The sequence below is a fragment of the Leptodactylus fuscus genome, chromosome 7 (genome assembly GCF_031893055.1).
Source record: "Leptodactylus fuscus isolate aLepFus1 chromosome 7, aLepFus1.hap2, whole genome shotgun sequence".
Lineage (NCBI taxonomy): Eukaryota > Metazoa > Chordata > Amphibia > Anura > Leptodactylidae > Leptodactylus > Leptodactylus fuscus.
The window spans coordinates 109,548,778-109,573,639 of NC_134271.1; the positions used below are offsets into that span (position 1 = coordinate 109,548,778).

The 24,862-nt window shown below is 40.3% G+C and overlaps 1 protein-coding gene across 1 annotated transcript in view; it reads right to left on the reverse strand.

Moving 5' to 3' along the window:
* The window catches only part of TMEM260 (transmembrane protein 260), a 59,526-nt gene extending 40,026 nt beyond the window's left edge, over positions 1-19,500 (reverse strand). Inside the window, exons 1-4 of the mRNA XM_075282753.1 lie at positions 19,458-19,500; positions 16,763-16,992; positions 8,997-9,028; positions 7,338-7,489 (exon numbers count right to left, since the gene is read on the reverse strand). Coding sequence (XP_075138854.1) covers positions 7,338-7,489; positions 8,997-9,028; positions 16,763-16,922 — 344 coding nt within the window. The 5' untranslated portion in view covers positions 16,923-16,992; positions 19,458-19,500. The remainder of the gene's footprint in view (positions 1-7,337; positions 7,490-8,996; positions 9,029-16,762; positions 16,993-19,457) is intronic.
* Between the last annotated feature and the right edge of the window lie 5,362 nt (positions 19,501-24,862).

Below are 24,862 nucleotides of genomic sequence, written 5' to 3' on the forward strand. Positions count from 1 at the left end.
AGGCATAGCGATATCAATTGTTGTCAGGTCGGACAAAGGAGGTGTCTCTAACAACACCGCTTATCTGATCAGTTTACATGCATTGCTTCAGAGGAGATGAAAAGGTACATAATAAATGTGAAAAACATTAAAAAAATAGGGAGCGTGTCGAGATATGAAGAATTATTTGTGCATGAAATATATACATAAAAATTATAATAGTAACTTTAGTTATAAGAAAACGTGGCTATATAACATAATATAATAAATAAAATAATATATTTATTATTATTATTGTTAATAATAATATTAATAAACAGAGACTAATAGGGAATTTACATTGGACACAGTAAGGGATGAGTATTGTAGAATATATTGGCGCAATATAAATATTATTATTATTATAAATAATAAATTATAATAACAATGATAGAAAAATAATATTAATGATTTGACATTTAATATCAGAAAAAAATAAATATCCGAGAAAAAGAAGTAAAAAAATTTTATAAAATATTCTTAGTTATTTTCATTGGGTTTAAATAAAGGGTTACACTAGAGATTCTATAATACCATTTAGCTTAGCAAATTGTTCATCATGTTCTGGCAGTGATCACTATCCTTTCAGGCTGTATTCAGTAAAAAAAAAAAAAAAAAAAAAAAATTCTTATTTTATTGAAAACATACACAAAAAAATTAAATAAAAATCAGACAAAGTGCATTTTTCATTGTAAGTAACCAGCCAATAGAACATTTATGTGGCAGGCATTCCTGTATAATCTATGCCCTACTTTGAGCAGCATAAAGGAATTAGAAATTGTTTGTATCTTGCACGATAATCCTCTCAAATACGGGTCAGGCTAGGGTTAGGAAGTCTGAAAAATGTCCACATCAAAGCAGAGCAAGGTTAACAAAATCCCAGGATCATGTGATTCAAATTGTTTTCTTTTTGCAAGGGGGGTGAGATGTCCAAAAAAAAGAACAATTTACACCATTACCAAACCCATCAGGCAAGTTACTGAGATGGAATTTGTAAAATGCCAAGTTGTGCACCATGCCTTGTATTCAGCTGCTGAATTCTGGTCATTGGAGAAGATATGTTTTATATTCTCTTTACTTACATAGCACCAACATATTCTGGCGCGCTGCCTACAGATTAAACTCAATTTTATCAATCCCTGTTCCCAATGGGGTTCACAATCTAATTTCCCTATCCAAAACGTGTATACACACATTAGGGCCAATATACTTATCTAATGTTTCAGTATTTCCCCAGAGTGACACAACCTATCCCTTCTCAGTCTGTGCACCAATTACAAAAAGAGAAAGCAAATATGTCAAATTATTTGACTTTTTTATTAGTATTTTTTTTATTATTATTATTATTTTATTTAGAGACACTGGCCTAATAAACCTACTAATATAAGCCTAATAAATTACATTTTCAATTAGTTTTCGATGGCAAACACATTCATTCCAGATCCTAATTTTTGAAAAATATATATATCACATATAACATTTCACATATAAGGCTGAAGCCCCACATTGCGAAAACACATGCTACGTCAAAAACCACTGTGTTTTACAGTATGTGCAAAATGGATGGGATTCTGGCTAATCCCATTCACACATTGCAGAAAAAAATTCCTCAGCAGAAAAGCTGAATTTTCAAAAATCATAGAATGTCAATTCTACCTATGGAAATGTTGGCGTTTTCCGTATAGGCATAAGGGCAGAACGTCTGTAAAAAAAACTCTGTAGACTTTGTGATAAACTGGGGCCTTACGTAGATGACTCAGACGTGACCCCTCTACTCTTGATGGGCATACCTTATTGTTGCACGCCCTGTAACATGTCTAATTCAGTTTCTAAAGGGCTTTATGTATATTTTATAGACGCATACTATGTGATATATGTATAACTGTGTTTCTCCCAAAGATGTTCATAGGAAGAAATGGGACTTTTCTTTGGCTACCATGGACAGCCTTCTAAAGTGAGCATGTTCCATGGCAGCGTCCCCATGGAGCATGGACTGTACATCCTAACCCTGGGCATGACCACGCTACAGAAAGGAATGGCCTTGCACCATTTCGATGTTGGATTCCCAGCAGTGTGAAATTTATTCTGGTCCATTTTCGGCACTCCAACGCTAGTACGACTTGTTGGATTTAGAATCAGTCTTCCTCAGGTAAATGCTATCATCCAGCTATTGTTTTGCCCATACACCAAAATCCCAATTCGACAGAATTAGTGTCCAGTTCCAGCGAGTTAAATATACTGCAGTAAAGCAGCTGAACCTGCAAAAAGCTGAAAATGTGTTTCCTCTGCTTAGTCAGTGCACATCCACATGCTGGATCGGTAAAGTGGGGGCTGGCGCTCACAATTTCAAAGACTATTCCCTGTTGGAATCACTGAAAAATGGTGGCTATCTGAACCTCCCTATTAATCATTGTTTCCAAAGAGAAACTATGTTTCAGTTCACATAGTGCTGAATAAACACAAGCAGAATTCATAGCAGTAACAAGATATAGTAGGTCAATTCTTTCTGCAGATTTAGCTCTGAAACAGCAGCAGGTGGACACGTGCAGATCAGTCCTGAAGAATGGGGATATGGTTGTATGGAGCCCCATGGTATTCCATGCTGGAGAACTGCAAGTCTCACCCTAGATTTCTGCTATCAAAGTAAACATGAGATTTTTCTGATGTGTATATGTATCATGTGAACATACCCTAATATGTAAATTGATGCTTCTTTAGAAATTTCAGCTATTGTAGATGATGGCAGGGTGCTGGAATTTTATTAAATACTGCTATATCATTCTAGATTTTACCTGATATATAGATAGATAGATAGATAGATAGATAGATAGATAGATAGATAGATAGATAGAGATATATATTCTTCTCTTACATCTCTCCTTCATCCATGCAGACAGGACACTTATAAATGACATGTTTAACCCTTAAGTACTATCATGGTGTCTATCATAATGATATGTGTATGATAGTGGTGTATGATAGGCACCATGATAGTACTTAAGACAAGGGAATTTAGTAGTGAAGTGCAGTCCATATGGAGTATAGCACAGATCTGGAGGGTTTTTAATTTTTTTTACAACATCTCAGAAAACTTCAAAGCTACAGAGTCATTATAGATGTGGAAAAACCTGCTAAATCCACTTTCTGGATTTTTTCTTTGTATTTGTAATGCATGCCATAGCCCTAAAGGATATTTTTTTGAGAATCATACATGTAGCAAATCCTGGCAAACAGATGCTGTGAGCAAATCTTTTTTTGGAAGTGGATACCAAACCTTCTGATGCCAGCAGATAAGGCACAAAGGCATTGGCCAAAAGATGGAAATATTGACGATATGGGGCCATTATACTGTGGATCATACCATGCATTAGCTGAAATGTGGTTTTATCTCTTTAAGGCATTTCCACTTTGAGTAATCTCTGCACTAACCCCCCTTCCTTTGCAATATCTCTACTTTGGTGGGGTCTCTATGCCCACTCTCTAGTACATTAAATATAGAGATTATCTTTCTAATGCAACTGCTCAGTTCCTTGGGTTGGCCATAGAGCCTAGAGACTAAAGCTAAACCTTCCAGGAAAAAAAATAAAAAATATATATATTTATGGAAATGCTTTGCTACAAATGTTATACTTAAAATTAAAAGAAGTCCTGCCAAACAAGAAATACAGGACTGTGCAGAAGTTTTCGGCAGGCGTGGAAAAAATGCTTTCAAAAATAGTGATACTAGTTTATTTTTATCAATTAACAAAAAAAAGTGAATGAAGAAAGCAAATATAATGAAATGAAAAAAAATATGAAAAGGAGTTATCTTAGCACAATAACAAATGGCCCATTTGCACATCACAGGAGGAGTTCCTTTATCAGCTAGAGAGTAGAGTACTGACTCCGACTCTGGTGGGCCTGGTCTGTCCATCATTAGGCTGCCTTCACATGGAGTAACGCCGGGCTTGTAAAACAGCCGTACACGCGAGCGCTGCGGAAGGCTCCCAAACACTTCCCATTCACTTCAATGGGAGCACTCATAAAGCCGGCGTTACAAGCGCTTCCATTGAAGTCAACGGGAAGTGTTCAGGAGCCTTCCGCAGCACTCGCGTGTAAGTCTGTGAATGAGGATTTTTACAAGCCCGGCGTTACTCTGTGTGAAGGCAGCCTTAGGGTGCATTCACACGGATGAAAATGGCGCCGAATTTGGTGTGGAATCCACATCAGATTCAGTGTTGAAAAAAAAGCCTCCCATTGACTTCAATGGGTTCCTTTTCCTGCTAGCAGAAGTCAATGGGAGGCGTTTTTTTCAGCACTGAATCTGACGCGGATTCCACATCAAATTCGGCGTCATTTTCCTCCATGTGAACGTACCCTTACATGAATTTCCATAGCCAAATGTGATACTACACAGTGGCCACTGTAGGGAAAATGAGAAGCAGAAGGCAAGTTCCCTTGAGAGAATTAGCTGTTTACCAGGGGTCTTAGGAGCCACAAGACACTTGAGAACCCGTTTGTTATAAGACAAGCGCTTTAATAAACAATCTGATTGTCGCCAACTATTTTTTTAAATTATCTAACGTACAAGTGATCAGATATCTCACCAGCGTCAATTATTAGTGACAAAAAGGAGGAAGGTGCCAACATGTTAAATTTCTGCTATTGGAGGAGAAGTTCACTTCACTTTTCTATTAGCGAAGTACTAGGGTGCATTCACACTGTCGTCTTGCAAGTGTTTGGGTTTTTTTTTGTTCATCATAGGATCAAAGCAATGGACAAAAAATTTGACAGAATGACTTGAGAGGTTGGTTCACCCTCCATCTGCACTCATTTCCAGTCACTGTAATGTGAAAAACAAGATGGAAGTCCTGCACCTCAGCAGCCACAGGAAAAGACTCAATGACATATGTAAGTGACAATACTGAGTACTTTCCAGTCACTGCTGATAGGTCTCAGCAGTCGAGTGTGGCACAGAATTTCTGGTGGCAACTTCAGCATGCGCATGCACCAGAACGGACAGCAGCGGTGGACACCGGGAACAGGTGAGTACAATTTTTTCTTTTAATGTTTGACCTTCCATGGCCTCAACTATGACGTGTCAAATTCCTAGACAGCACTCACTCAATGATTTTTGACTCTCTTGGTGTGTCTGCTTTAGTAAATACCTACATTCCCTATGAATTAACATCTTTTATTTTTTATAACTTTGTTGTGTCATTCCTCTGTTATAACTCTTAGAAATGTATGAATAAGTTGACAGCTTGATTTTGATATTTCCCAACAGTGCAACCAGTTTCAGAAACAAGCACATTTGATAATAGTAATGGGACACCTAGTTGTTCATCTATTCATAAATTTCCATCCAGAATAACAGAGGAACAACACATAAGAGATTTATGGGGAAAGCTGCTCCAGATTTAATATTTCAAATATTTTTACTGAAGCATTAAAGATCCGATGAGTCGCTTTTACCAGAAATTGTATTAAAACTTTAGTTTTAGTGATCTCTGAACCATCAGCTACATTTATACCGATCTGCAAAAGGGGATTTAAAAAATTCAAGACTCATTGCATCCCTTCAAAGTGTAGCATCATAAGACCAAATATATAATATAATATATACGCAGCGATCATTGTAAAGCAGCTTCTGAATTTCTTTTTAAGAAATGTCACTAGAATATAAGACAGACTCTGTGCCCTGAGGTACACTGAGGTTTTGGCACCATGTAGAAATCTGTCAACTGAAGACATACTTATTGTAGTGGGTGGTCAAGTTCAGACGAAGTTTAAAACAAAAGTTCAGAAAGATCTACTTTTCATGGGTCAGTAGACGTGCACATCACAGAGACAGCAAAACTGGCAGTTGTGGCGGCCCGCAAGGCTGTCTTGGCACTAAACTAAAAGCACCATCAAAGCTATAAACCCAATTAGTAAGATTGGCTAATGTGGCGATAAACTAACGTATCTGCCGCCTTTAAAGCGCTCTGTTTGTTCACACACAGTGAGAAATGTGCAGAAACCTCAGCAGTATGTTGCCTATGAACTAAGAGATTCTGACACATTGTATCATCCTAATATGTCGTCATATTATTTTATTTATTTTCACATAGAACAAAGTGTTTTATATTGAATTGTAATTGTAAAGGGTTGGTATAAGCTTTGGAACAATATATCTTTTTTTCGTTCTAGAAAAAGAGCCACAGGTGTAATACTAGATATGGCCGATGCACAAGAGTGGAGCAGTATCTTTAAGAAAACAGCTATTTCACTGAATTCCTTTAGGCCGGGGCCCAACAGGCCGGAAACAGTAACAGTAACTGCAAAGTGGATGGGATTCACGTGAATCCAATCCCCACTTTGTGTTCCGCAGCGTGGACACACTGCGATTTCCAAAACCGGCATGTCAATTATATTTACAGAAATGCCGGATAGATATAATTGTAACAGAAAGGCCGTGGAGGAAAACTCTGTGAATTTTCTTTTCAAAGCACTGCTGGAGGAACCGCGAGGCATTCCTGCAGCAGTTTTTCCCGCAAGCGCTTTAGCACTGCATATCATCCCATGGGGCCTTAGCCTGAAAGTTCCTACCTGTATGAAGAAAGCTGAATTCATGGAGAAAAAAATTCCTTATACACTATAGGAACGTAAAATGCAGATCTTGGGAAACACTTAGGGGTACAGTTTGTTTACTTAAGTGTCTCTAATTAAAGAGGTGCCTATTAAAGGGACCCTGTCACATGGAAAATACAGTGCAATCTGTAGACAGTATATTATAGAGCAAGAGGAGCTGAGCAGATTGATATATAATTTTGGGGACAAGATTCAGTATAACATTGTCCACTGAAATCTCTTTCTTTGCGGAGAAGTTAAGGAGGCGGTCCTATCAGTGACTGACAGCTGTCAATCACTGATAGGACCGCCTCAAACACTTCTCAGTAAAGAAAGAGATTTCAATGGATAAATTACAGGTTCTACTGAATCTTCTCCCACAAAACTATATATCAATCTGCTCAGCTCCTCTTGCTCTATAATATACTGTCTGCAGATTGTACCGCATTTTAAATGTGGCAGGTTCTCTTTAAAGTATCTATATGACCACTGCCATTTGCTGTAGGGTACCAGGAGCAAGACCCTGGGGAATCAGCCAATCACTCTGGAGCCTCATTCTGGTCTCTGATGGGAGAACATTGTAAATGGAAAGACCAGCTTCTACTTTAGTCAAAGGGAGTGTTTCAGATCAGAAAAAATAGTTTCCATTCACATGTATGAGGCTGAGCTGCAATACCACACACAAGCCATGGACAATATTAAGCAATATACAAAATAGAAGCAGGTACCTGACAGTTGTACTAAACAGCAGAGAGGCAGCAGCTGCTCCAAAAAAGCTACAGAGAAGGTTGACTCGATATGCAATGGAGCCGATGGGCAGAAGGACCATCACCAGTTTGGCCAACAAAGTAAACAATGGATATCCAGGAGGATGAGCAACCTGAAAAAATATAAAGGATAAAATACTTAGTACAGGAAAATACAGAGGATTTGCCACACTTATTTTTTTATTCCTTTAGAATTTTTTGTGACAGGTTTGTTTGTGAATAACTAAGTGCTAAGAGGTCAAATTTAGCTCATGCCACCCATGTGCCCATACCTCATCAGGACTAGTCCTTATCTTCTAAACTTGGTAATACAAGAAAACTAGTAAGGACAACGTGACATTACAATCTTTACTAACAGCTGTCAACAGTCAGACTAGTGAGAATGGTTCTTTATAATGGGGACTTTGGGGCTTCAGGTATATGTGGGCACTGTAGGCACTAAATGGGCACTATAATCTACTACTGGGTGAATTATACCAAACTGACATGACGTGGACAAGGTATAGCACTGTGATACTATTTGTCTCTATGTAGGCAAGGTATAGTTCTATATAGACACTACTTGGCATTATAAGGGTAAATATATATATATATATATATATATATATATATACAGTATATCAAGACCTTTTGTTGTAGATATACTTTGGGAGCCTATAATGTCTTTTAAGGTCTGTTGCTCTCATCCTGCAAGACTTATTCTGCCATTACAAAAGTAAACAAACATGAATACGGCGTCCATCATGTTGTGATAGTCTTATTACTGCGTCCATCACATTGTGATAGTCTTGTTAGTGCGTCCATCAGGATGTGATAGTCTTATTACTGCGTCCATCATGTTGTGTAATGATGAATAACAGCAACGGACATTAACGGTGGCGTAAATGTAGCCTTACATTGCACATGCGCATGGCAAATTCGCATTCCATGCTCAATGTAATTCAATAGAGGTTGCTGATGGATGAGCCAGTCACATGTATCTCCATCAGCAGCCATGATAGAACCGGAGCATTACACAGTCACAGAAGCTAGTACAAGTAATGGGGGATGACATTTCGCTGACCAGGGCTATATCACAGAAACGCTAAAAATACCATATTATTAAGGAGCGTCTAGTTTCTAGTTCTACCACATTTCACATTTTCTTATCTATAGAGAAAATTTTTTGTAACCTCAATGTCATCCATGCCGACAGAAAGGGGGTTGCCCCTTTACAAAATCTATATTGATTAATACACGAGTAGACCACACGGCCTCCAGATTAGTGCCAGTCTAACAGACTTTGGGTCTTACCTAAAGGGATCATGACACCATAATTAAGTTTATTAAATAATAAAACTTATTAAAACTGTTAACCCGATTTATTTCATTCTCCCCAGCTTATCCAAATTTTGGGTTGATAATAAGCCATGCCACTGTATATACAGTAAAAGCCTTGCTTTATAATTTTGTTTAATTGGATTTAAAACTTAAAGTAAATTGTGGCATACTGTACTTATAAGTTAGTAAAACTGAGGTCTGAAAATAAATTAATCTACTTTACTCCATGCTTAATTAAACTTCCCTAATTCCTAAAACTGTTAATGAGAGCATTGATTAAACAATAAAATTAATACTTACTCCGAGCTCATAGGCGGCTGTGATCAGCTCCCCTGTGAAAAAATAAATGTAAAACCAATAATTACCATTAGGGAATGACCCTCCTCCAAAGTTTCCCAAATTCAAAGGCTTGCGCTGGGATTTTGCATTAATTTGACTTGATAAAAATAAATCTAGAGAGATTTAGCAGCATGAAATTTGCTCACAAATTCCTCCCACTTTCCATTTAGTTACAGTGGAATTTATTTCATAAACATAATGTGCGGTTTATTGCTCTCCCGATTACATCAAGCTGGAAAAAAAATAACGTTCTGATTCTATATAGGAGAAGTCCTTTAATCTGGCATCTGATAGTCCAGAAAACCTGGTAATCTGGCAGAGAGATGCAATAATATTGCCATACAAGGATAAGGTATTCTGAAATTTGAGAAGGATAGTGGAACATGCTTTTTTATTTATTTATGTATTTTTTATGTAGATTATGAGCCCCATCTAGGGATCACAATGTACTTTTCTTTCTCTCTATCAGTATGTCTTTGTAGGATGGAAGGACATCTACGCAAACACGGGGAGTACATACAAACTCCTTGCAGATCTTGTTCCTGGCGGGATTGGAACCCAGGACTCCAGCGCTGCAAGGCTGCAGTGCTAACCACTGAGCCACTGTGTTGCCACAATACTGGAGCATGCTTTTATAACATTTTATCCTAGGCGGTCTCTTGAAAGTAGAATGGAAATCTGAAATGCTTTTTAAAGAACATTATCTAATAATCTGGCATTTTTTCTGGTCCTGGTGATGCCGGACTAAAGGAATTTTACTGGATATGTATTTTACTTAATTGAGTTAGTCAGAAGGGGTACTATGTCTCATTAGGGAGACGTCACTGTGAGGCAAAGAATTCTGGGTAAGGAATATGCAAATAAGTCCTCATTAGTGGGAAAGAGGAACATGCTCTAGTGCCACCTTTAGGAAGGGTCTGCTTATAGATTAATGCATGGATTTTCATAAAACCTAATAGAATAATCTGGGAATAATGGTCAATAAAACTATATTAAATATCATAGGAGTCATAGCATCTTTAAAAAGATTTTAACAATGTTTAAACATGTCTGTTGTACATAAAATAAGTGATGAGTATCTGATAGATAGATAGATAGATAGATGACTGCAGGGATCCTACTGAAGAATGGAGGTCCCATATACTTCTCCTTTGAAACTGTCAAGCGTGTACTCCATTTAACCCTATGGGACTACTGGAGATAGCCGCGCACTGAACTGGGCTTCTCTTCAGCAATTCCATAGAAATGAAATGGAGCAGCCGACGGTGCACTTGCTCTTCAAACACGGAGCACAAGATCTCCATTCTTGTAATCGATAGGGTCCCATTGTTCAAACATCTATCAGTCAGACTTTTGTCAGAAGATGCAGACTTACTAGGACAGATTTTCTTCTTCCATACCAATATTATGCATACTGCCCATCTTTTTTTTTTTTTGTATGTAGATTGTGAGCCATATAATCATCACAATGTACATTTTTTCCCCCTATCAGTATGTCTTTGAAGAAAGGGAGGAAATACACACAAACACGGGGAGAACATACAAACTCCTTGCAAATGTTGTTCCTGGCGGGATCCGCATACTGTCCATCTTCTTTGAGAAGACCACTCCCTAGAAGATCACTTTTCAATGCAACTTTAGGTGGCCATCTCAAAAAGATTTCATTGTAGACAGACATCAACCATAACTGTACTGTTTGCTATGAAAGACTCTGCATGGATATACATCATCTTACATGTTCACCCCTTTATTTTAGTAGGCACTGTATATCCCCTTGCAGTTGTTGCTGCAGGTGAAATATGTACACTCTCTACAATACCACTGAGAAGCGGATGCATATCTGAACACAATTGGATATATGGGGGTGACAAACAAAACCCCTGCTCAGGGACTCCCTCTATTACCCAGAGTGGAAAATGCAAAAAAAAAAAATGGGGGAATTTACCAAAATTGATGCAAAGGAAAAGTGAAGGAGCTGCTCATAGAACCCAATCAGACTGGAACCTGATTGGAACAAGATTTGGAACCTGACTGGTTTCTATATATTGATCCATTTTCCCCAGTGTGATTACACTGCATTGATTTCAATGCATCAGTCCTGGTGCATCTGCCAATTATAACTCAGCTTTCCTAGAAACAGATATAACTAGGAAACATTGGAATAGAGAAGCTTACCAGAAGATAATGACCCAAGTGTGATATGTAATAGGAATATTTGATGTTTTGGGAGAAAACGCTTTATAATTAATGAAGCAAATATACTTTTCCTTCATCTATCCCCAATTTACTGCTTAGAATACTATATTTTATGTACAAGTGAAAAAAACATGTAACCCGTCTGCTTGCTAATAAGTCATTTTCTTATTGCCAGCACCTGCTCTTTATAAAACATTAATATCAGCAGGTAGTATAAGTGGGTAGGGGGCCAGTAAACAATATGTGGAGCAGAAAAGAGCCGGGAATAATGTAATCGCAATTAGAAGACATTGGTATTTAATTAGATTGCTACGAGGCGAGCCGCAGAAGGAACGGGGACTCTTCTCGGCACATTACAGTCAAATTGCAATTTTTATTTGATTACAATTTGGTAAAAGGGGGACGGGTAGTTGCCCCAAAGAGCTCGTCATCAGTTCCAGTACCAGTAAATTGAAAAGGAAATGAATCTGGATGTGAACTTGTGGCAAAGACTGTATGTGCTGTAGGCAGTAATTATCCGTGAGCCTGGGAAGTGGATGGAGAAACTCTAGACTTAATGTACGTAAACAATACACCACCAGCGACAATTTTCTCTAAGGCTCTTTCCAGGTAACGTCTTTCTACTTCACGGTAATTATGCATTATTTAAATAAACGTAATGTTAATCATTACCGCTGAAAACACAAAAGTGGCCTGCTCTTTTGTACGCCGCGAATATTGACATACAGTAATATTTTTTCAATAGAAGAAAGCTGTTGTTATAGCCACAATGATTTTCAGCTCCCCACCTATCCCCCATCCCACCCAAAAAAAACCTCAATCCGAACAAAATAAAACAGGCGTGAAATTGTTTTATGGATTTTTTTTTGTTTGTTTGTATTTAAACATTAGTCTATGAGAAGGAACAGTTTGTGCTTCTTATAGAAATACATTCTAAATATCCGAACAGAGAAAAATCTAATTTCAAGGACAAAAATCAATTGTTCACCGCTTTTCATATCCTCATGGATTACATATTCAAGTAGGAGGGATTCAGTAACGCTGACCCCTTCCATTATATAGCTATAGGCCGAGAGTTAATCAGTAGGATGTGCTTGCTTTACCTATAGAGTGATAAGCAGCTGTTACAGATCTGGATGGTTTAGCAAGAAGGGGTCTGACACTTAAAGGTAAGTTCACACAGAGTTTTTTGGTCAGGATTTTGAAGCCATATTCACCTCAAAATCCTGACCAAAAAAACGGCTCCCATTGAAATCAATGGGAGCCAGTTTGTTCCGGCTCCCAGGAAAAAGAGAAGTGAGATGCTCATTCTTCAGGCCGTTTTGCAATTCGGTCTGAAGACACTCCCTCCTCCCGATTAGACCCATTCATTGGGCCTAATCCGGAGCGGAGTCGCAGCTACCCGTATTTTGGTCCAAAAAACCCAGTGTAAACTTACCCTTATTATTTTATTTTTTTCTTCTAGAAATTTTGTCAGTGAATTAAACTTACCCTTATTGTCATGGAATGTGTATGGGTCTGGGACAACTACAACAACTGTGTACTTTCCTGCGCCTATAGTTAGCTAGTCCAGCTGCAAGGGTTACAGAATACGGGGACCCTTTGCACTGCCTTCCTTATTGCACTATATATTTCAAAATATATTGACCTACTACTACTTATGTTATTAAATGGTTAATGACCTGACCGGATAGGGGATCATGTCAGTGTGTCATATATCTCAGAAAATAGAACAGGGGGTAAAGGATTTATTATCCCTAGATTGTCAGACATCAAAAGAGATCAAAACACTGTAAGAGGGACCTGCGGGGTCTGTAGGGGATTGTAGGGTTATAGGTTGGACTTGATGGACTGATGTCTTCATCCTCCCTCATCTACTATGTACCTTCACGGCCCCCATAGCAGTTGCCTACCATGCTTCCATTATATATGGAAAGCTTTTTTTTATGTAGATTGTGAGCCCCATATAGGGATCACAATGTACTTTTTTTTCCCTATCGGTATGTCTTTGTACAATGGGAGGAAAAACACGCAAACATGGGGAGAACATACAAACTCCTTGCAGATGTATTGTCCTTGGCAGGATTCGAACCCAAGACTCCAACGCTGCAAGGCTCCAGTTCTGACCACTGAGCCACCGTGTTGCCCCGTATATGGAAAGCTTAAAAAGGTTATGCCACGAAGAAAATTTATCTGATCGTTGGTGGCCCTACTGCGGATACCCCAATTATCACTAGAAGAGGGGTACCAAACCCCCCTTTTTTTTCCCTCTTTTTCTCTACCCTGCCAATCGGTTCAATTTTTGTGGCTCTGATGAAAGAACAGCACATTTTAATGTGTGACCACTGCTCCATGGTGTGACCAGACAGAAATCAGACGTTTATCACCTATCTTGTAGAAAGTCCTATGTATAGTATAATACCTGTGCTAGAAAGTATAGGCAATGGTACTCTACAGACCGCTGTACTCTTCGGCTTTCATCTGCCTCTCTCGTTTGAGAATGATAGAGACAGGTCGGAGACTTGCACTACTATGTCCCACCTGCCTTCTCTGAACAAAGGTGAAAGGGCACAATATTCTCTACATACATTCTAGCAACAGGTGGCGGGCACAGTACACAATCTCTCACCCAACACAAATTAAAGTAGATTTTTAGAAATGGACTTACTCTTTAGGGGTTCAATTCTATTAAAGAGAACCTTCGTAGAAAACAATCAGAATGGGATGTGGTTTCCTACTATAAACTCTATTTTCTATAATTAAGGGAAGGGGAGTTTATATTGAAAGTTTATCCCTTCCCAATAATTCAGAGTGGATCTGACAGATGAATGGGTATGTTGCTTTCCCACTTTTGCTGCCATTTTGATCTTGCCAGCGATAGATATAAAATGGTTAGACCTACATCACTTGGAAATCTGTGGCATACGCTAACAATATGCCACACTGTCTATAGAAATATTGGAGTTGTAGGTGCAATACTTGGGACACAGCAATAAAAGCAAGAACAGAGATCATAGCCTGTTACTGTCACCTCTCCCCATGTACAGACTCCAGTGACCAATTTTTTGAGCCAGATATGAACTTATCTTCAAATTATTACTTGATTCAATGAGTATGTGTGTCCTCTGATAGTATCATTTAAGGAAGTCTACCTTCTTCCTACTGAGGTCTCATGCACATGGGTCACTCCAGACAGGAAAATTCAGCCCATCATCAATTTGGATCTCCTGGTCCAAACCTAGTCAGGAGACTAGAGAACAGGCATCATAGTGATCTAATTGCTGCCTCATCACACTCTACTTTCCATATCATATAGAGTACGGGACAGGCAGGCAGAGTGCAGGCAGGCAGGAATTCCCAATATCATAAAATTTACTATAACGCACTTACTATGATTCAAGGAATCCTGTCTCTTGACTTGGTTTGGAATAGAAAATCATAGTGATGTACAGATTAGATATTTTGGTCCAGATTGCCCTTTACAAAGCTTAAAGAAATCCAGATCCAGACTGTTTTTCATCAGTTTCAGTGATTATCTGTACGGGTACATTCACACAGAGGAAAATGGTGTGCAATTTCAGCACTGAAAAAAAGCCTCCCATTGACTTTGATGGGTTCTGCTAGCTTTTTATTCTGCTAGCAGAAAAAGTAACCCATTGAAGTCAATGGGAGGCTTTTATTCAGTGCTGAATCTGACGCGGATTCCACACCAAATTCAGCACCATTTTCCTCCGTGTGAATGCACCCTACAAGTAGACGAAGTGACTTACATGAGCTTTACTTTTAGGAGGACTTGTGCATGTTATTTTGGGTCAGACTCTTAGGGCCCCTTCACACAGCGTAAGCGCTCGGCTCAGCCAGCTTTACACGCCGAGCCGAGCGCTTACACCGTGTGAAGGGGCCCGTAGCCGGATATGTGAATTAATTTATACAAATAATTACAACTTGAACCAAAAATGCATAAAGGAGTCCATGAGTATAAAGTGCAGCATGAAATATGAGCTACATTAGGATAGAGACCTATGATTGTAAGTATTATATAGTAATGTTATTTAGTTATAGTACTCGTGCTTTATCATTTCTAAAAGGAGGGTTTTTCAGCTACATCTGTATAAGACTAAGGGATCGTTCACATCTGCGTTGTGCACTCCGTAGTTCAGGTTTCCGTTTCCTGCCTAAAACAGAGGCAGGAGACGGAAACCTGCAGGAGGCTTTCTCACCCATTCATTTGAATGGGTGAGAAAGCTGTCCGGCCGTGAGCGGCGGTGAGCGTTTTAGGCTCTCCGCCGCGAAACCGGGTTTTATAATCCGGACACAGAGTCGGACATGCAGTACTCTGTGTCCGGATTAAAAAATCCGGTTTCGCGGCGGAGAGCCTAAAACGCTCACCGCCGCACCCAGTCTGAGCTTTCTGACTTCTGGCATGCAGAAGACGGAAAGCTCAGAACGGACAGATGAACGCAGGTGTGAACCTAGCGTAAGGGGGCGTTCACACTTGCGCCGCTGTCCGCCCAATGTGATTCCACCATAATTCCAGGAAAAAACAGCTTGGAGATGGCAGTCAGTTTAAAAACCTATTCATTTCAATAGGTTTTTAAAGCAAACCGCTGAGGTCCGTATGCAGCCTCTGAGCGGTGAAACGTTTTTTTTTTGTTTTTTTTGCACGGACACAAAGTCCCGCAAGTTGTCTACACCGTCTAGTGCAGATCCATTTAAAACTGCTGGATGAAACAGTCCTGCAAGCCTGACTTAGTCTGACCATTTCATTTAAAAAGAATGGACAGCCACCTCTCTAACTGGATTTTGAGGGTCAATGAGATTATTTTATCGCTAACTGATGTGTTACCTGTTTAGGACTATTCTTGGCCCTCCGATTTTGCTCCTTGTGAGTCGTATTGCTCTTTTTGAAGAAGAATTTTCTATTGCTTGCACCCCTGGGGTCCTCCCCCAGGCCCGAATACTGTTGCAGTATAACCCCCACTTTTTTCTTTCCTTCTTTCTTCCCTCTTAGGGTGCATTCACACTAAAGTAAACGCTAGCTTATTTTGTAGAGTAAAATTACACTTGTAAATTTTGCTATCCCATTGACTTCAATGATATTTTTTTACAAGTGTAAAAATACGCCTGTAAAAAATACGCCTGTAAAAATACGCCTGTAAAATGTCATTGAAGTCAATGGGATAGCAAAATTTACAAGTGTAATTTTACTCTACAAAATAAGCTAGTGTTTACTCAGTGTGAATGCACCCTTACTCTGTGTTGTTTTGATTTTGTTGCCTTGCAGCTCCTTTCCCTTCCTTCCCCTCCTCCTTTTGTCCTCCAGCCTCTACTCGGGGATCTCCCCATTATCTACAGTATAAAATGTTGTTGCTGATGTTGCAGCTATCCGCTGTCACTGTATATTATGCCATTTTGAAAACCAATAAACTTTGAATTGAAAATAAAAAGAATGGACCTTCTATTTTAGAGGTTTGTTTTTCTGGTCCTCTGGACCCCTTGTAGATGTCACTGCCCGAGCATGCTCACTGTACCTGAATCTCCTCCTGGCAAAGATGGATGTAAAGTCTTAATGTACACAGCAAAAACACACGTGAATACCACAATGCTCCAGGTGCCATCATGCTGCTCTTCTCGTTCTCCAGGGTCACTACGTGTTTTGCTTGTAAGTTTCACAGTCTTTGTTTTCCCCATTGTTAAGAAGTGAATTACAGTCTTCTCTTTCAGTCAGTAGGAACCAGCAATTCCAGTTACCCTCATGTCTCTAGAAGGGGAAAGGACACAATATGTGAGCGGTTTTATGCAGGATGCACAAGTAAAGACATACGCTGGGTTCACACAAGCGTTCGGGTCTCCGTTTTCAGGTTTTGTGTCTTCTGCAGACAGAAGACCGAAACCTGTCAGACCGTGACCGGCAGTGAGCGCCCGTGAGCGTTTTATGCTCTCCGCGGCGAAACAGTTTTTTTTTTTTAAACTGCATGTCCGACTTTGTGTCCGGTTGAAAATGGGAAAAAAAAAAATCAGCGATGCAACCCAGAAGTACACTTAGGAATTTTTCCATGCATGCAAACAGGTTTGTGGATACACAAGCAAAGTGCATGAACTTTTACCATAAATCTACACTATAGATAGCAAGGAACAGATTCGATGGATGTTCTTGAGTTGGAGGTAGCAGGAGATATTGAGGGCTTGAATGTGTGGTTTGAAGTCAGAGTCAAAGGTTATCCCAAGGACCTGTAGGACCCAAGTGTGGTCCCATTAACTTTGATAGATGGGCAGGAAAGGGGGAGACGCAAGGCGGGCCGAAGATGAACTGTTTGTTGAGTTTGAGAAATCGGCAAGAGAGGAAGTAAGTTACAGTTGTTAGACATTTTGGGACTCTGGATAACAGAGCAGTAATGTCTGGTCCAGAGAGCTATAGCAATGGTATTGTAAACTGTGAGATTCTATGAGTTGGTCAAGGCCAAGGGTGTAGACAGAGAACAGGAGGGATCCTAGGACAGAGCGTTGGGAAACAATTACAGAAAAAGAGTGCGATGAGGACTGAAAAAGAGTGCAGTGAAAAGGTGATGTGTGAGTGGGAGAAGCTGAATGTGCGGTTGGTAATGTATGAGGAGATCCAGGAGAGGGACAAGTCTGTGATGCCAAAGGATGAAAGCGTTTGTAACAAGAGGGAGTGGTCGACTTTGGGGAATTTGGTTTTATTTGCCAAAAGGCAACTATGAACTTGCTAGAAACCTAACCTGCCATTCATGAGGGTTACTTCTCCTGTTTCTAAATAGACTACAGGCACAACATCGCCCTGTCACTTGGCTATACTCAATAACTTCTCATTACTGGATGGGCACTCTATATCTGGTATAGGTACTCTACATCGGATAAAGGATGTATACAAATACACAGTGGTGATATTATCAGATATATATGTGTCCCACTACTCCCCTGAAACAACCCTACAGTACACCATAAGTGTTACACACATGTATATGTCCATCTAGATTGACAGGCTGCAAATATGATGGCTGCAGCTTAAGCAGCAGCACTTTCTCCATTCAAATAAGTGGGCATTATAGAATCAACAGAGCAAGCTAGGACAACATGTACCATGTTTCCCCAATATAAATATAAGGCCTCCCCTGAAAATAATGCCAAAAAAACACTCCACAAAAAGCACGGCAAGGTCCAAAAAACGCTTCCTAATTAGGAAGCGTTTTTTTCTGGGACCAAAATAAGCCACACGTAATTTACGTGTGAACTAGCCCTTAACCCTCCGTCAGGGGCAACTGATCTGACAGGCGCAGCTCACTTACTTTCATTGCAAGTAGCAAAATGTGTGCACTTTGAAACATTACTTTTCTGGTTAGTAAACATTTTTTTTTCCACCTGATTGTGTATTCTCATTTATTACATTCCTATTAAGGTAACTGATCACTTTTAGAGCATTGAAATTTTACAAAAAGGAAAATATAGCCAATTTACTAGCCTGTGCCTAAACTCGTTATGAAACATATTGCCCCTGACGGAGGGTTAAGAGAAAGTGCGCAGAGGAAAACGTTGTGAACTTTCTCTTAAAAACGCTGCGGAAAGAACCGCAGTGCATTCACGCCGCAGTTCTTTCCGTAGCAGTTTAGCATTGCGATTACAGCCCGTGGGGCCTTAGCCTTAAAAAGACGTAAGTCATAAACGCAGTGTGAAAAGGGATCTCCGTTTTGGCCATGCCCCCATTTCCCAACAAAAAGCTAAAGCAGTGAAGGCAGCATAACATCTGGAAAAAGGTGCAAATGCTTCAAAAATGAAAAAGACCTGAAAAGGGCGCAATGTACGCGAAATTAAACACAAGAAGCTAAATAAATGTTCCCCATAGACTGCCTGTGTGTCTACCATAATACAGCAGCCATAGAGCAGCAGACTGCTATGTGTGTCTTTCCTGCTGGGGAGAAACTACAACCCATCAAGCTATCCAAGCTCTGTTATCCACTGACTGTCAGGTCATGCTGGGAGTTGTAGTTTTGCACCATCTGATCTTAAGAGCTCCAGCTACACTGCACAGTCTGGAAGCAGAGCAGCACAGGAAGCCCAGCCTATGACATGTGAGATAACAGAGAGGAATAGGAGCCGGTAATGCCCCAGCAGCCCACTTGGCACGTACACTGAGGGGTTAACCCACTGCTGCCCGTGTAGGGTAGAGCAGACATACATGTATACAGGTAATGAGCGGCAATCACTTACAGCTGCAGCCAGGCTCTGTGCAGGTCACGTGACCAGTTGTCTGGGAGTAGCGTCTCCCTCTGCAAGCGTCTATAGCAGCTGCTTCCGCCCGCTACGGTGTCCTGAAAGGGTCAGATTCGGCCAGAAGAGTAATGTTGTCTAGTGCTACAGTAGTTTGCGGAACAAATTGTACTGTATTATGGTATGATATAATATTGTATACTGGAAAGCTGAAAAAATTGGGTGAAATTGGAGAAAAACTGAGTAAAAATACCTGCATTTATAGTCACCTGTATTTTATGGGCCAGTACAATTACAGTGATATCATATTACCGGTATATAGTTTTTTTTCTTTTGTTTTTAATCCCTTAAAAGAAATGCAAAGCTTTGCAAAAAAAAAAAAATGTTGGAGTTGCTGTATTCCCGTAACTTATTTCTATGAATGTGCATTGGCATGTATAAAGCGTCACTTGATTACTTTTAGTCAAAATTATGTAAGAAGCAAAATAGTGAAAAAACTGCGGTTCGACACTTTTGACCCTTTGGACCCTTCTGTTAGCAGAAAAAGGAACCCATTGAAGTAAATGGGAGGCTTTTTTTTTCAGCGCTGAAATTCCACACCAAATTCCTTGTGAATGGACCCTAAGTGGGATAGTCCGGCATATAGAGTGCTGTCTCGTTGTTCCAGACAGTGGGTCCAGGCCTACCCAGTATGTTCCCTGGCTGCAGATTAGGTGAATACAATGGAGAAGCAGGGAGGTGTCCGCTCCCTGCTTAGAGGGGTATTCCCACGTCGCATACTCACCAGTCTTCGTTGTTGTAAAATCTTCTGTCTTCCGGCTTTGTTGCGTCATTGGTGGGCGGGGTCACATATGCAAAGCCAAGCGGCGAGATGCCGCTGGCCCTGCATGCGCGCTCATAGACCAGTCTAGCCTTCACAATGCGAATACAGACCCGACATCCGCCTCTCTCTATTACAGCGGATACCGGGTCTGTATTGGCGGCCCCTTCCTCCCAAAGTGTAAACTACCCCCCCCCCTCCAGGCTCGCTCCCGTGCACTTAGCCCCTCCTACCTCCCCCTTCAGAGCAGCAGATACATCACTTGACTTATGACCAGATAAGTCAAGGGATGTGTCCCAAAAAAATGAATAAGGTAAGATAGTGGACAAACAAAGCAGTTTTGCTGAAGCAGTGTATTTAGGAAAAGTCTTACATTCACATTAACAAACAGTATAGATAGGATCCTTGTGATGGGACAACCCCTTTAATCGTTCAGCCTGTCTCTTTTTTCCTGTCTCTGGGAGTTGTAAGTGTGATGCGGTTATATCATTTACAACCCACCTGCTGCTTACTGATGACTTCAGGAGCAGAGACAGAAGGGAACGGGGAAAGGTGAACATAAGGATATGGCATAGCAATTGACAAATGGAGCCTGGGAATTGTCCAGGATGATGACAGGATGCTTCCCCTTTTTACAATGGTCCTGTTTAATAGAAAAATTTTCAAGCCAGGATCAACAAAGTACCCAAATTTCCAACTGCTGACATAAAACATTCCGTAAAAAAAACAAAAAGTCCAAGAATCCTGAGGAGAGCTGGGGTATGTGCAGAAACATGAGAGAATCCATTTTAAAACACAATTGGCTTTGAGGCAACATCTGCAGTGGCCAGAGAATAGTGGTGACCTTCACCTCGAAGCCCAATATAACTACATGTCACCAAGCTGGGCCCAGTAAGATCCTCCCAATCTGATGAAAAGTCCTCTTTAAAGGTGTTATCCGGCTTCCATTAATTGTGTGCACCCCTCCCTTCTCCACTCTCCTCTGCTATGAAATCACAGGGAACAAATCTTACTCTCACAACAGGGCTCTTGCTTCAGTGATGTCATTTGCTACCCTTTCTTCCTGTGAGCAGCAAACACAGAGAAGTGAGAGGAGGCAGATGTATCATGAGAAATGTAGTTTGTCCACAGATGCACTGCATGTGAATAACAGTGCTTCAAGGAGCAACAAGCAAAATAAAGCCAAGAAACAAGCCAAGCAAAGGCTGCACAAGGTAACAGTAAAGATTTAGCGTTGCTGTGGATGCATTTGCAGAAAATTTTTGACTGGATAACTCCTTTAAGATTCACTTCTAAATGAATGCCTTTCAATGCTCTGTTGAAAGAAAAATCTCCTACTTTATAAGTGTCTTTATGTACAATTTCACAACCCCATTACAGACAACTGTGAATTCTGTAAGTATGTAATTGACTCCTCGGGTCCTGATAAGAGCATCATCTCAGCCACACTGGGTCCACTCTACCAATAAAGAAGGGCACTTCTATTATTCATCGTAATGAGAGTCATAACATCCAAAACAGAACTTTACAAACTTGTTAACAGAATGATAGGCAGAATTTTACCTTTTTTGATCTCTGCTATACTGAAAAGCAGGGAATTCAGCAGTGTCTGCAGGTTTTCATTACAATTTTTATATATTCTATAATGAGATATAATTTCATCAAATAACAGGCCCAAAGCCAGAAGGCTACACTAATAGCAGATTCTTGAGACAATGTGTATGACACTGGTTGGGTGTCATATTCCTAGCATCCTACCTGCCTATCGCCTAATGTTCAATTGGGTGTGAGATCATAAGTAAGAGGTACTTAATAGTTAAAAAGGCTTATGATCTAAGGTATAACAGAGGTTTATGAGACAGAAACAACTGTATGTCTGGCCCTTTGAAATGGTTGGAAATTATTCTAAAGTGACCATATATGTTCCTCTAGGAACAGGAATAGAGCTCTTCAATTCATCAGATCATGGTGGTTCCAGGTGCGTAGCCATAGGGAATCCAATGTCATCAGTCCCTGAGTTGCTCCCTGAAGGTTCCTCTGCATAAAATACATGACTATCCGAAATGGCACAAGGTAGGGACAGATTTTTCAGTGGGGTCCTGGAGTTTCCAGTTGCACCTGTGGTGGTCTTCACTATGCACAGTTGCTACGCCATGAAATAATTTTGTAGGAAAAATGCTTAGACCTTGAATTTTGCCACTGAGAATGGTTCTTAAATGGCAATGAGAAAATCCTTTCACATATTACAACACTGCACTGCAGCATCATTCTTAGTAACATGAGCATGGACCTTTCTCTATCAAGGTCTTCTCCTTAGACTCCTTCACTGCTTGGCATGCTATATGTCTGAGCTCTCTACGTGTCTTAGATTAGTGTTTAACCCATTTAAGCTGGACATTGGAGGTTAAATCTCAGTCTATGTTGGTAGTGGAGCAGTAACCTGCATGTCAGCTTTGTTTATACACTTGGATGACCAAATTGGTTCACGGATATTCAGCACCTCAGGATAATTACCCAGATTATCACATACTCCATTGCACCATTTGTATCATTACGGATGACAATGTTCACATCCCGATAGAGGTTGTTCAGCCATTATTTTCCACAGTGATACTCTCAATTATGAGCAGATTGCCACTGAGTAAAAGTTTTCTGCAATATGTTACACAGAAATTTTAATCTGCCCCTGAAGCTTCTAAGGCTGCATTCACACCACAGTATTTCTAGCAGTTTACTGTATGTGCTGTCATAGCTCCTGGCACATGCAGTAAACTGATCCATTCACCCAATGGAGGCTAAAAAAAATCAGTTTAGGCAGAAACTAGTGGATTTACATTTGCCTGACATCGCTCAGAGAGGAGTTTTTTATGGTGTTCCCAGTATGCAGAGTGTAGAATCTACCAATGGTAATCCAGCAGCAGAAAACTGGTGACCTGGTGTCGGATTAATAGGCACCCAAGAGTAATGATGTGCATGGAGAACAGTGGATAGCCAGTCTTGTCCGACTATGATAGAAGGACATGTAATCTACCATAAGAGGGTGAGAGTGCATTGTCAAAATGGTCATACGGCCACACCGCCTTTTTGCAGATCATGTTCCTTTTTATGTTAATGTATCATTAAATTTGTGAAATGAGTGGCTCATAAAATTCCTATATTATGTTTAATATTCTGCTGGGCTCAGGAAATTTGTCTACCCTGGGACTCCAAGCAGTCAGCCTTTGTGCAGGAGCCTCCCAGATGTTTTGGGAGAGTTGGAAAGTAATAGAGGGCCCTTGGGCCTCCATGTATACTCAAATATATCTGCTTCCTCTATAGCCCCTAGAGCTATGATCTCTTCATAGAATGTATTGTACACATATACTTATACACCTTACTTTTCATTATAGGTTCCTAACTCACAAAACTTAAAGAGGACCTTCCACCTCCACATGTGGTATAATACACCTCTAGAAAGCCGGCAGTGTGCTGAATTCATTCCCGTTCTGTGCCCCCGGTGAAGCGCTATCGGTGCCAGTACTGTAGCTCTTCACTATCAGAAGTGCGTTTCTGACAGTCAGTCAGGAATGCCCTTCTTCACAGTAGCGTCTATAGCTGTGTACTGTGACAGTGGGTGTTCCTTACCGCCCAGTGATGATGCTGAGTGGTGAGGAACGCCCTCTCCTGACAGTACTCGTCCATTTTATATATGGGAGCACTGTTGGAACCATTATACTGCACTAGAGATCGCTATATATGGACAGGATCACCTTAACTTTTTGCACTTGCAAAGGGCCCTATGGTATTGGGGGCCCTTTGAAACAGCTGGACAGTTGTATTTGCTGTCCCTCTGTTCCGGGCATTGGGTCCAGGCTGCCCCAAATTCAACTCATGAGTGTCCTTAGGACGGTGATGAGTTGAAGTCAATGGTGAAGCACGGAGTTGTCCACTCCTTTCTTCACTATACATCCCTTTTCTGCTCCAGGTGCTGCAGATGGAATGTGATGATGTCACTCACATTGTGCCTTCAGCCCTCTGTAGAACAGAGACAGCAGAGGAGCAAGGAGAGGTGAGTATTAGTAGGGTTGTTTTGTTTGTATGGTAGGAGAAGAATGTAATATTCTGGCAGCAGTGATGCTGGGGGGTGAGGTCTACTTATGAAACCCTTGCTCTAGGCCTACTAATCTGTTAAAACTGCCTGGCAAATGTGGGAAATGAAGGGGCCATACCATAACTGTTATGTCATTTATAACTCTGTTGGGACCTTTTCTCGCTAGGGGTACTTAGCTTGTAGCTTGAAGAGGTTGAGAAACAGTGGTTTAGATCCTCTATGGTAATATGGGAGAATATTAGCATCTGTATGATAACTCCAATAACCAGAACTGCCATGATTCTACAGGATCTAGGGGAATTTGGAATCTGAGTCTTGTGGTCATAATAGAAAATCTAATGTGCCCGTATATCCTAAGCTGATTTAGAATAGGGAGAGGTCTGTATATTATGAACTCATTTTAGCATCTATATTACGGCACTCACATTGTTGTACAGTATGGGAGATCTGAGTATTGATGGCCATAATAAAGACAATAAGTATGTCTATATTATC